The sequence below is a fragment of the Tarenaya hassleriana genome, unplaced genomic scaffold (assembly GCF_000463585.1).
Source record: "Tarenaya hassleriana unplaced genomic scaffold, ASM46358v1 Cleome86, whole genome shotgun sequence".
In the NCBI taxonomy this organism is placed as follows: Eukaryota; Viridiplantae; Streptophyta; class Magnoliopsida; order Brassicales; family Cleomaceae; genus Tarenaya; species Tarenaya hassleriana.
Window position 1 is genome coordinate 273,407 of NW_010971018.1, and position 12,686 is coordinate 286,092.

General features: G+C 34.0%; 2 protein-coding genes across 2 annotated transcripts; one reads left to right on the top strand and one right to left on the bottom strand.

Annotated features, from left to right (window-relative positions):
• Positions 1–3,367: 3,367 nt before the first annotated feature.
• LOC104803402 (probable transcription factor KAN4) lies at positions 3,368–5,599 on the top strand. The gene is made up of 6 exons (XM_010527336.2): positions 3,368–3,856; positions 4,103–4,179; positions 4,432–4,471; positions 4,651–4,780; positions 5,061–5,103; positions 5,242–5,599. Exons 1-6 carry the CDS (start codon positions 3,448–3,450, stop codon positions 5,353–5,355), a joined length of 813 nt encoding a protein of 270 aa, XP_010525638.1. The 5' UTR covers positions 3,368–3,447; the 3' UTR covers positions 5,356–5,599.
• Positions 5,600–6,616: 1,017 nt separating this feature from the next.
• Positions 6,617–10,490, bottom strand: LOC104803403 (B3 domain-containing protein Os11g0197600-like). Its single transcript, XM_010527338.1, has 7 exons — positions 10,466–10,490; positions 9,629–10,067; positions 9,248–9,345; positions 8,594–9,089; positions 8,318–8,448; positions 7,762–8,129; positions 6,617–7,440 (listed from the first exon to the last, which is right to left on the bottom strand). Exons 2-6 carry the CDS (start codon positions 10,038–10,040, stop codon positions 7,803–7,805), a joined length of 1,464 nt encoding a protein of 487 aa, XP_010525640.1. The 5' UTR covers positions 10,041–10,067; positions 10,466–10,490; the 3' UTR covers positions 6,617–7,440; positions 7,762–7,802.
• Between the last annotated feature and the right edge of the window lie 2,196 nt (positions 10,491–12,686).

Below are 12,686 nucleotides of genomic sequence, written 5' to 3' on the forward strand. Positions count from 1 at the left end.
GCCACCCAACTCTTTTGGCACGATTTTCAGACCCTAGAGAGAGGTTTGGAGAGTGAGAAAGCTAATAGAAAGATCCCTAAAACCCTTGCGCAAAGAAAGAAGCGTTCTTCAGTCCTAGCAGACAAGTTCCAACCGTTGGAATCCTTTCCGCCGTGTGGATACGTGTAGAGGGCAAGGTATTCTTCCTGTCTACAGTGATCGGACGAACACATCAATTGAAACAGACATCGGATCGATTGAGGTAAGCGTTCTAACGTTTCTACAAGATCATTCATGATAGGTTTTAGGGTTTCATCAAAATTTTTGTTTTTCATCCGCTGCGCAAACCCTAGAACTGATCTCTTAGAAATTAGATTCGCTCTTGAGATCCCAGGAAAACCCAACACAAGTGACCCTGTAATGGTGTGACCGCGTGAACACTTCACCATATAACCCCTAATCTATTTGTATTGTGCACATTGTGACCATTGTGTCTTGTTTCTATAGTGACCCATATAAGTGTTCTGCACATTATGATCATTGTGACCCATATACCCATGTTGACCTTCGTGACAATTAACCTGTGTGACCCTGATGCTCGGAATACATCCAAAATGCAAATCTGATATAGATATTTGATTACAAACGACAGAACTACAGAAAAAACAACAATTGGAAGGAAAAAACTGCAACAACCATCAATGTGTATGAAAAAAAACTGAGATTTCGACACAAACTTACCTATTTCCACTTTCCTTACTGAATTCGCCTTGATTTGCCCGTGATTTTGTCCAAATTCGACAAATTTTGAAGACAAAATAGCAAGATGAGGAGGAGAGAGAAAACACAGTAGAGAGAGAGTGTTTACTCGACAATGGCGAGAGGATGAGAGATAAACCGTTCTTGAAGAAAGAGAAACCCTAAAAAAGGGATTTTTTTTTTAAATTTTTAAAATTTATGTCTAAAGGGTATTTGTGTAATTTGTCAATGAAGAGGCTAAAATAGAAGTTAGAATTTTTTTTTCAAGAGGAGGGTATCACTAGAAATCCTTGTAGCACATTGAGGGTATTTCAGAAATTCCCCCGGTTAATACATATGCACGCACAAACACTGATTTGATCTTTTTAATGGTCCATTCGATATGATTTATCATAAACTTCTTTAATATTTATCGGGTAAAACCCATAAAAAATTTTAAACTTGTAAAATGGTAGATAAAAAATTGTTAAACTTTTTGTTTGACAAATATATTCTCAAACTTAAAATGACATATAATTATCAAACTTGTTAATTGATGTCAGAAGAAAACTCGACGATATTGATTAAAAAATCAATTTGGGAATTATAATGACGCATTTTACAAGTTTGAAAAATAGAATGACATATTTTGCAAGTTCGAAAATAAATTTGTTAAACGAAAAATTTAGAAATTTATTTTTTATTATTTTATAAATTCAAATTTTTTTATGGATTTTACCCTTGTTACATTTTTCCATTGTAGGGTAGACTAAATTATTAAGTCATTGACTACTATCCTCATAAATACCTAATTCCAATGAGATCAAAGTTCAGCATTTCTCAATTTATAAATTAAATAATTTAAAACATTATTTTGAATATATTTTCTCTGCTAAAAGTGGTATATTTTCTTTATGTTAAAAAATCAAAGCCGGAGAACCAAAACCCAGAGAATGTCGATAAAAAAAATATTAAAACAAGCAAAACCTGTAGAAAATTGAAATGATTATTTAAATAAATAAAGATAGAATTAAAATGTGTCCTTATCAATCAATAAAAGCAAACGAAATTTAATTTATAAATTATATATCGCCCCGAATATTTCATCGTCTATTTACTCTTTCGGCTTTCTCCTCGAAGTCCAACCATTAACATCAACTTCTAAAAAAAATTAACCAACAAATAATGTACAGTAGGAATTTGAATTTTTTTAAAACGAAAAATATATTTTTGTTACAGAATTCAAATTAAATAAAAAAAATTAATTGTGTTATCTAGAAAGGTTATTCGTAGTGCATAAGTTATTTTTTAAATGAACGAGTTTTTTCAAAATGTACATATACATGGTAATAAAAAAAACTAGAAATGTATGTATATTTTATTATAGTGAAAGTGATTATTTTATAACCTAATTATGAAACAGTGAATTTTCAGAATAGGGTCCTCGAAAAATGCAAATTAAAGCATATATCGATAAATTAAATGCGAGAGTATTAAAATGAAAAAATAAATAGAAGTAAGTTTTAAAACTGTATACTGAACTAAACCTAAATTTTCAAAAACACAAATTATTTATTATAAATTGAATTCTAAGAAAATATAAATTAATATGGAAATCAATATTATAACATATAATTTTAATAGAAATAAAAATTCTGAAATTTTATATCATCTGTACCACAGAGTATATTTCTTTATATATATATATATATATATATTAACATTTCTATATTAATTAATGTGATTTTTTGTGCTTTCATTTCTCTCTCTCACAATGTATAGATGAACAAAGTTTCCCTTTAGCCACCAACTTTTGGTTCAAAGCAGAATCCCCATGAGAAAGTCTCAGTCAACTTTTTAAGATTGTTAATGCAATGAATGTAACACAATCGAATATTTATAATTAAATAAAAAATGTAAATTGGCCTCTCTGAATTTTTTTTTTATTTCCATCAAACCCTAGAAAGCACTGCTGGTCTTGTAGGTCCAAAAAGCCTACATTTTGAAAATAGAGAAACATTAAAATAAAATAAAAATAAAATAAAATGTAAACATGCAAATCATAGGGCACTCATTATCTAATTATCATAACTAAATCTCTCTCTCTCTCTCTTGTTTTTACCCTTGCATTTATTAGCCCTTACTAAAACTTGCTATTTCTTCCAATTTTTCTATTTTTATTTTTTGAAAATATTTTTTTTATAGTTTAATTATTTTGTAATCATTTTTCACTTTAGAGATGGGAGTACACAGTGCTCTTGATCAAGTTTATACCAAAGTATGTGTTGAGCAAATTTTCTGTAATTTGTGTTCTTTTCTTTTTGGAATGGTTGTCCATTTTCCTATTTATATATATAGTTGTATTTTCAGAATCTATAATAAATTTTTCACGGACGACCTATATATATATATATGTATGTATATATATATATATATATCACTATGCATAGTATATATCGGTGTATAAAAGTATTATGAAACATATGATATATAATAATTGTATATAGCTAGGCACTAGTTTTTCTATTGTATAGAATTAAATATGAGAATTTTATTGTATCCCCTCCCCCACCCCCTCTTTTCTGTCTCCTATTTTGCTTGTATTTGCATCTCTCTGTGTCTCCCTCTCTCCCTCTCTCTCTCTCTCTCTCTCTCTCTCCTCTCGGCATCTTCATCTCTCTATTTAAACAAACGGAGATATGGTCGTAGGGAAATTATAGTTGAATTAGAATGTTGAGGCCAAACGCAAAACCAGTGGGAGCTTCAGCCTCTCTCCCTGATCTCTCTCTCCAAATCAGCCCTCCGAATCACTCTGTCGGTGAACGGATCTCCACGAGCAGTGACTCCGGCAGTACCCTCAGTGACTTAAGCCATGAAAATGTCAACAACAACAACACCCTCTTGGGGGTAGGCTTTGATCATCATCGTCATCATCATCATCATCATCATCATCATCATCATCATAATCGTCACATATACCAACCGCAAATCTATGGCAGAGATTTCAAGAGGAGCTCGTCCTCCTCAAGAGCTCCCATGGTGGGTGTCAAGAGAAGCATCCGAGCTCCGAGAATGCGTTGGACTTCCACTCTCCACGCCCACTTTGTCCATGCCGTCCAGCTTCTCGGCGGCCACGAAAGTATGTTAACATATATATATGTGTGTGTGTGTGTGTGTGTATGTATCCTCTTCTTGTTCTTTTTCTGTCTATAACGATGTGGAATCCTCCGGTCTGAAATGACCGTGTGAAAACCCTAATCGAGTTAGCCCTTTGGGTATACATATATATATCTATATGTATATGTAGTTCTTCTCACAAGATTCCTTCCTTGGATTTGATTCTTTTGTGGGTTTTGCTTCATTTGTATGCTTGTATTGGTCGCAGGAGCTACGCCGAAGTCGGTCTTGGAGCTGATGAATGTGAAGGATCTAACCTTAGCTCATGTCAAGAGCCATTTACAGGTCCGATTTCACAGTCCATTTTCATATATGTGTGTATATGTATATATACATATATATACATATGTGTATGCACCTAAGACATAAGTGGGTGTATGTATGTGCTTGAATCACTACCAAACATATAATTGCTTAGTTGAAGAAACCTTAGCCAAGTGGGCATCTCTTATCTTCTTCTTTTTTTTTTGTTCTGATTCATTTTTTTCTTTGTAAAGATTTTTTGTTTTAAATAAATTTGAGGGTTTGTTTATGCAGATGTATAGAACAGTGAAGGGCACTGACAAAGGATCATCAGGTGACTGATATATATGATTTTTCTATGAAGTATAACAAAAATGATCATAAATCTTATATTATTATTATATAAATATGGGATTGAATTGTATTATTATACAAATCATATATGTTGATATGTGATATTTTTTTTTCTAAAAATAAAATAAAATAAATATATTTTTTTGGGGGGATAAGCAGGCGAAGGGAATGGAGAAAAAGGTTCAGAGCAAAGGATAGGGCATAATAATAATAACAAAGTTGATGCAGAAGCAGACACAACAAAACCCTCGTTTTCTCCCAACGCATCATCTCAAGAAAAGACCCAAAGGTTTTATTAATTTTATGTCATTTATTTAATCAATTTATTTATTTCATTCACCTTCTTGTTCTTCCGCGTGGATTTTGATGAACGCAACCTTCCCTTAGGGTTTATGTTGACGTTGACAATTTGAAAAATTAGGAATCAAAATGTCTGTGACATCACGGTCGATATATTGAAGAAAGAGATCCAAAATCTCTACAGACAATTCACATATATATTTTTTTTTATTTATTAAAAGAGATCCCTTTTTCTTGATCTATATATTCACATTTTCAATTTGATATAGGGCATATAGTTGGTCATCTCCAATGGAACCAACCGGTGCTAAGGTACTTTCATGTTATGATATTCTTTCTCAACTATGAGATAACATTATGATAATATTCAATATATATATATATATATATGGTTATATAATCGTATTATTAGCCTATTTTCGATGAATATTTTACGTTTTGGATGTACAGGGAGATGAAGGCGGTGCAGATCTTCAGCTTAACTTAGAGTTCACGTTGGGGAGGTCGAATTGGTGGATGGATTACGCAGAACCCGGAGACGATCTGACCCTTCTCAGATGCTAACTTGACGAAATTTACGACTCCGGGCGGCCGGCCGGTTTATATTATCATTTAACATGTTTTAACTTTGTTTAATCATGTGAACTTTGGAAGAAACCGCATAACGTAATGACGATATGAACCTCTTCCATGGGAGTTTTGGAATGTATTAACAATGTGAGAACCGAGTTGATCAAGTAGCCAATGCTAAGAGATTGATGTAGAATTTTTGATGTTTTGTATCTATAATTATATGAAATGTACTCGATATCGAAAGAGAAAATCGTCGATGTTATTTTCCATTGGTGTTACATTCCGAAACCCTCTGGTTGCCTCAGAGGCTCCTCCATTGCAGAACACCTTAACGGGTACCGGAAGACAGAATCATTCAAAGTTCTTTCTTTGGGACAAGCATCAATATATATATATATATATATGTGTGTGTGTATGTTGGTAAAAGGCATGATATAGGGATCTTCACAATCTCCAAAAAAAAAAAAGGAAAAACAATTTTCTCCTCCTCCCATCATCACAGAGTGCACATTTTGCAAAAGATTCTCTGATAACTAAAAAAGCTTCTGCTGTTTCTTTCTTCTTCCGGTTATGTTCCACTGCTCCCACTTTGGGTTTCGTATTTTGCCTAATTTGTTTTCATTTTCGACCAAACTTGCCCATTACATCTATGTATGCAATCGGCAAGTTTACGTATTTCAATTTGGGTTTTGTATTTTGTATGTATGTATTTGATTACACATAACATACATACACACACACATACATGCATGCATACATACATACACACACATATATGCATGCATACATACATGCATACATACATACATACATACATACATACATACATGTATATATATGTGCATAAGTACAGAGAACAATTATGTATGGTGTCACCATATGAAATATGCATTCATAGGTTTTGGTATTAAATTGGGCTGTTTACGTAAGCCCAACAGTTCTGACAGAACTTTGGGCTTCGCTCCTCATCGACCCTCGTGCCCGATTTATGATTCCTTTTTTTCAGCCTGGATTTCGCTTTGGTTCATATTCCAAAAAAAAATAAAATACATTGAATCAATTTCAAAACCGAGTTAGAGGTTTATAGTTTTAGTTTAGATAGCTGATTTTTTAAATTGATTTTTTTTTAATAATGTAGAAGATTTTTCTTTTAAACAAAAACTATACTCAAATGGAATATTAAAATAACTGAAAAATACAAAAAAAAATTCTTCGAAAAATAAACATTTTAATCAATAAAAACCGAATCCCAAATAGAAACCAAATAGAAACAAATCCAATATAAAAACCGAGTGGATATAATGTTTCAAAAACCGAAAATAGAACCGGACTCCAACCAAACCAAAACCGAAATGACAACCACTAAAAAAATGCTCGTGACAGACAAGAGACAGAGCTTATGATTCATAAGGAGAGAGTGTGGGGACCAACCCAACCGCAAAGCACTAGTAACCAACCGTTCGGACAAGACCCAAACTTGGACGTCCGAATGCTCCATAGCCCTTTTCTTGGCTCGGTCGAATTTTCGAAAAAAGAGAACCAAAAGATGGGATTCATCAAGAGGAACTGTGGCCTAGAACTCAAGAACTCGTTTCTGAAACGAAACACTAAACCTACAACAAGCCTTTTTCCGAACCTTATGGGCACGAAAACGGGACGGTATTTAAGTTGTAGCTTCACGGGAGAGCAATTTCGTTTGAATTTAAGTAGATATCAATCCACAAAAGCTCCCCTTCACAAATCCTACTCTACAACCTCCAATACTCCCACAACACTTAAATCCGAAAGTTCCTAGTAACCCTAATTCAATTTTCGTCCACTTTCTTCCCGTATCCTTAAATCTACATCTATTCCCCAAACAAAATGACTCCTACCGAGCGACAAATAACAAGATACCGAGAAGATTTTCTAATAATCCAGAAGCAAAATGATGCACCACCTCCTTCCTTTCCCGGGGTTATTGCTATATACAACGTACTTACCATTACCTCATTGTCATGAAAAAGGGAACACGAGTTTCACACCTTCTGAGAAAGCCGTCAGATCTCAGTATTCACATATAGGAAGAAACACACCCTGCAGGTAAACAAAGAAGGGCCATAAATTTACAATTCGGACAACGTAACATAAATGTGCCGAAAATTAACAAAATCTAAGTATTGCGGTCCAAAAACTCCTATTCCTTGTGGAACCAGAAGAGGAACTCGGGTTTTCAGCACCACCTGAATAAGATAGAACTTCGAATTTTCATTCCACCAGAAAAGTATGAAATTGATGTCACACATCACTATCTCTAAGCAGAAGATTTCATGTCCAAGGACTTGTAACAGTTAGTTGAAAATTTTACGAAAAAGTCAACAAGAAAAAACTGAGAAACGTTCAGATGGCAAGACTCACCGCAAACATGTTAGCGAAAGTTGGAAAGGTTTTAGCATAACTTAAAAGTTCGGATGGATTCCAGAAGCCAAGTTGATAGACATTCCATCAGCTGATTTTGTAAGCGGAGTGTCCATCCCTTTCTTCCCATACCTTGATATGTGAACTCGCATTTCGCACTCCCTAGTCAGCTCAAATATGCATGTATCGCCCATTTGTATATCATTGTCCCGAACAAAGGCCATCCACCCCCCACAAAATGTATGCACCATTCTGCCTTTTGAGTCTGGGACAGAGTTCACAGTCCACGATTCTCCTCTCGAATTGCGAAGAATAATCTCTGCTTTTGAATGAGGAAGATATGCCATGGAAAACTGGTGTGGGATTTTCTGAGTTAGAAAATACAAATAAGTCAAAATAGGCAAATACGTAAAACTTGTCAAGATAGATTTCCCAGCAAGATACCGTATCAATTAAACAAGCAGATGGAACACGAAGAATAAAAGACATAGGACGCATCATATTATGTTTTGATATCGACAAGACAAGAAAACACAACAGAGATAAAAGCTCTCACCAGCGTGTACGAACCGCTAATGTTGAACTTCCTCATAATCCTCACAAAGTTGGGAAATGCAGAAGTAAAAGATTGGGCAGCTTTCTGTTCATCAAGTGCTAACATGAATCTCAGGCTACTGCCATTAGACTCTGTTTCAAATAACATGGTGAAGCCAATTTCAGTTACAAGGAAATTTTCGTTCAACTAAAAAAAAACACCACGGATCCCTTAACTAACGGAAGAGTACAGGAACTTTAGAGGGATCTGCTAAATATCAGAAGATGGAGGCACTACCTGATTTGTCGCTGGCACATTTAGAAACTTTAACTGTCTTTGATTTCGAACTCCCAAGTTTTCTTTTGTCCTGAGTCTTGGATTCCGTCTTATCACACGTATAAACACTTTTCAGACTCTTCGAGTGGACATTTGACGAACTCTTTATTGATTTCTTTGCCAAACTTTCAAGAATTTTACGCGATGTTGCATTGGACAAAACATCCAATCCACTAAAAGCTCCTTTTCCACTCTGGTCTCCTGGCTCTTCCTTTCCAACCCGGAAAATATGCACCAGCAATTCATATTTGCGTACAAGTTCGAAGATACAAATGTCTCCTGTCTTAATCCCATTACTCCGAACAAAAGCCAACCACCCACCACAGAAAGTATGGCTAGTATGTACTTTAGTTGTTGGCACAGAGTTAACCGTCCAGCAAACTCCTTTCAGATCTCGGAGAACAATCTCGGTTTTGCAGTTTGGAAGATGTTCCATGGAAAATTTGTAAGGGACATTCTGAAACACAGAAAAGTAAACTATATCGATTAGACAAACAAATCTCATGCACGCACCTGCTCTATGCCAGGAACCAGAAAGATTTGGATATCATAAGCTTCTTACTTAAATATTATGCCCAGATTTAGAGTATGGAAAATGAAAGGGAACCAACTCACCAATGTAAATGAGCCGCTGACATTGAATTTTTTCATGGTTCTCACAAAGTAAGGGTAAGGCGACGTAAAATTTTCTGCAAGCTCTTTCTCCTCCAATTCTGGTATCATTCACACATATCCGCAGTCATTATGTATAATCAGGACGCTTGAACAAATCAATAAATCAGGAGAAGCGAAAGATACCAATATGAACAAGCATGAAGCCATGGGAAGAATATCAAAGAGCGTGTGGAATTGGGAAATTGAATTCAAACTTGAAAACTACAAAACAACTTCTATCACGCAAGAAACTTGGAACTCTTACGTGTATAATAGACATAAAAATAGAGACAAAAACCTTGTGGAGTGGATTCATGTAAAGTTCCACTTTGGGTAGCTCACCTGATCCCCTCTCATAATGAGTTTCATTTGCTTCTTGGCCATTGCTTGAACATCCACAAGACATTTCTCTCGATCTTTTTGATAAACCTTCAACATCCAGCGAATGAGCCGCCTCATTCCTTCCCCTCTTCTGGCCCATATGTCCGTCAAACTTTTCACCCTCCTGATAACATTTGGAATAAAAGGCAGCCTCCTTCTCGCAGGAACTGGAGTCAAACACTTGAACGGTGAAATGCCACTCTCCATTATATCTAAAAACCATACTGTCTCCGCATTCAATATAATGATCCCTCACAAAAGCTGGCCACCCTTGGTTGAAGAACAAATCAGCACCTTGATGGATCAACTCAACATGCCATGTGTTCCCGCTCGGACCAAGTAATGAAACCCATCCAGAATTTCTGCCCTCCATGTGCCTAACAAAGTTGCTCGGAAGTTGCTGCATTACACAACACAAGTTTAGCTATTGACTTTACATCTTTCCACATCAGAATCTATCAGAATGTCTGATTCAGACACACGAAAAAGTTAAAACTACATTCGTACACAAACCTTGACCATTTTGAAGCCACATTACTTAGAGGAATCAAACATAAAGTTCACAAAGTAAGTAAACATCTGTACATACACACACGACACGACTATCTTAATTTGAAAGTTCCGAGCAACAATAAAGGAATTGCAACATCATTCTCGCAAATAGGTTACTAATTTCGGGATGAAATCTATGAGATCAAAACCCTAACTCCACCAGATTTGTAGGACAAGTAGCAGAAGAAGATTGATTGGAGGACGAGATTTTACCAGAAGAAGATTCATTGGAGGAAGAGATTTTACCAGTCGCAAGAAGCTGGAATCGGAGGAGATTAATAACCCTAACACTAAGGAGCGGAAAATAGAACTTCTTCAGACATTTTCCTTCTACTGCCATGTTAGAAAGCTTCTATGGAGCTTACTTGCAAATCAGCGGATTCATAACATTTTCCTTCTCGCCAAACAAATTCAATTTCTCGGAAAACTTGGGTGCGAAATGCATGAGAGAGAGAAGGGGGGGGGGGGGGAGGGGGGGGGGGGGGGGGGGGGTGGAGAGAGAAGACGAGAAGGAGAGAGACGCAGAAGACAGAGAGTGTGCGAGTCACGAGACCTGAAGGCGCGTGCCTTCACTCTTTACAGTTGACAAAATAAATTTTTGTATAATTTTTTTTTTCCGTTTTTCCGTTTTTAGTCTTTAATATTAAAATAAAGAAAATCACATATTATTACATAAACTTTTTTAAAAAATTAAATAAATATAAAAACATTAAAATTTTCAAATAAACAATTTTTTTTACAACCCTTGTATTAAATCCTGAACTTTTTAAAAATGAACAATTTTTTTAAAAATTTTAAACGATTTTAAAAATCATCATAAAATCAGCATCTAAAATTTTAAATAATTATAAAAATTTATGAGATGACTTTTAAAATAATTTAAAATTTCATATTTTAATATAGAAGAATTTATGCATTTTTTAAAAATAAATTTATGTATTTATCTAAAAAAGAGATTTTCCTTTAAAATTATTTTTAGGTTTTCCAAACCATTAAAATATATTTTTAGACGTTTTTGGGATAATAGCAGAAATTTGAGAGTATTGTGATTTATTTTAATTAAAAAATAATTACTTGGAATTTAAAGTATGTGGTTATATATGTATATATATAATTTTATTGAATTATATTCTAATTGGAGTTAGTATTCCCCGTTATATGGAACAATATATTTCATTTAAAAAATATTTGTGCATAATTTAAAATCGAAATAATAAGTAAAAAGTGAAACATAAATAATGTATTAATTAAATTCAATTTAAACATTACACTACATTTTGAAATTATCACAAATCATAAGGTACAAGAATAGAAGACTATAGATGTACTAAATTAATATGTTAACTCCTAAAATTGTGTCAAATTAATATCTTAATTCCTGAATTTAAAAGCAATTTTCAACCGAGACCCAAATCGATTCGGACATTTTTTAACAAATAAGTAAGAATCTTGATTAAAGATTACCCTCCATTTCGGGATATATTAATTTAATATATTTTAATATTTAGAATATTATTTTATTAAATTAAAAATTGGGGGACGATAACGATTGATATTCCTGCCACTCAACAATTTCTATTCTTGATATTTTATTTATTTAATATATCCTTTCCGAATTTCTTTTTGTATTCTATTGTTAAAGAACAAATTTATTATTTGTAATTTAAAATTTATATATATATTATATTTTGATATGTAATACTCAATTATTTTATCTACTTATAAATGCATTACGATGAACCGAAAAAGTTTTTGATATGTTGGATCTTGTGAATCAACTAATTATGATTGTTGTTAATAAGGAGTTTCGTAACTATCGGTTTCTACTAGATCGATGAGGATGAAAGCGAGATATAATTTCATAGAAAACTGAATAGATGAAATTTGTTAGATGTTCAACGATTATCTTCTCCAAGGTAACAATGTTCCGGATTCTTATTATGATATGCCTAAATTGATGAGATTGTTAGGATTAGAATCGATAAAAATCGATGTATGTCTTAACAACTGCATGATTTTGCTTTTGAAAAGAAGAGTATAAATAGTTGGTTGATTGTCGATTTTTTTGAGTTGAAAGATATAAGTCCAAGAAACCTGGTCAGTATTTGCAAGTTTCTTATAAAAGGATTTCCTGTATACCAATAGCAGATAGATTACAAAGACTGTTTCAATCTCAACAGGCAAGTTTACATATGCAGTGACATGTTGAATATACATTAAGTCCTGGAACATGAGTCGTCCGTCTGAGGGCGAGACGTGGAAGAATTGAGGTATATCCGAACTTTGCATTAGAACATAGAAACATTTATCTATGTTTATACACATGTGAGTTTGCACCGTATGGTAGGGGTGGCCATTTCGGTTATTAACCGAATAACCGAACCGAACCGAACCGAATAAGACATAACCGTACCCGAACCGAACCCGACATCAAAACCGAACGGTTATGATTTCCTTAAACCCGAAA

Coding starts and splice junctions, on each gene's coding strand:
- LOC104803402 (XM_010527336.2), top strand. CDS start 3,448: ATGTTGAGGCCAAACGCAAAACCAGTGGGAGCTTCAGCCTCTCTCCCT. Junction 3,857..4,102: donor GCTTCTCGGCGGCCACGAAA/GTATGTTAACAT, acceptor TATTGGTCGCAG/GAGCTACGCCGAAGTCGGTC. Junction 4,781..5,060: donor TCTCAAGAAAAGACCCAAAG/GTTTTATTAATT, acceptor AATTTGATATAG/GGCATATAGTTGGTCATCTC.
- LOC104803403 (XM_010527338.1), bottom strand. CDS start 10,040: ATGGAGGGCAGAAATTCTGGATGGGTTTCATTACTTGGTCCGAGCGGG. Junction 9,346..9,628: donor TCATTATGAGAGGGGATCAG/GTGAGCTACCCA, acceptor GAATGATACCAG/AATTGGAGGAGAAAGAGCTT. Junction 8,449..8,593: donor ATGTGCCAGCGACAAATCAG/GTAGTGCCTCCA, acceptor TATTTGAAACAG/AGTCTAATGGCAGTAGCCTG.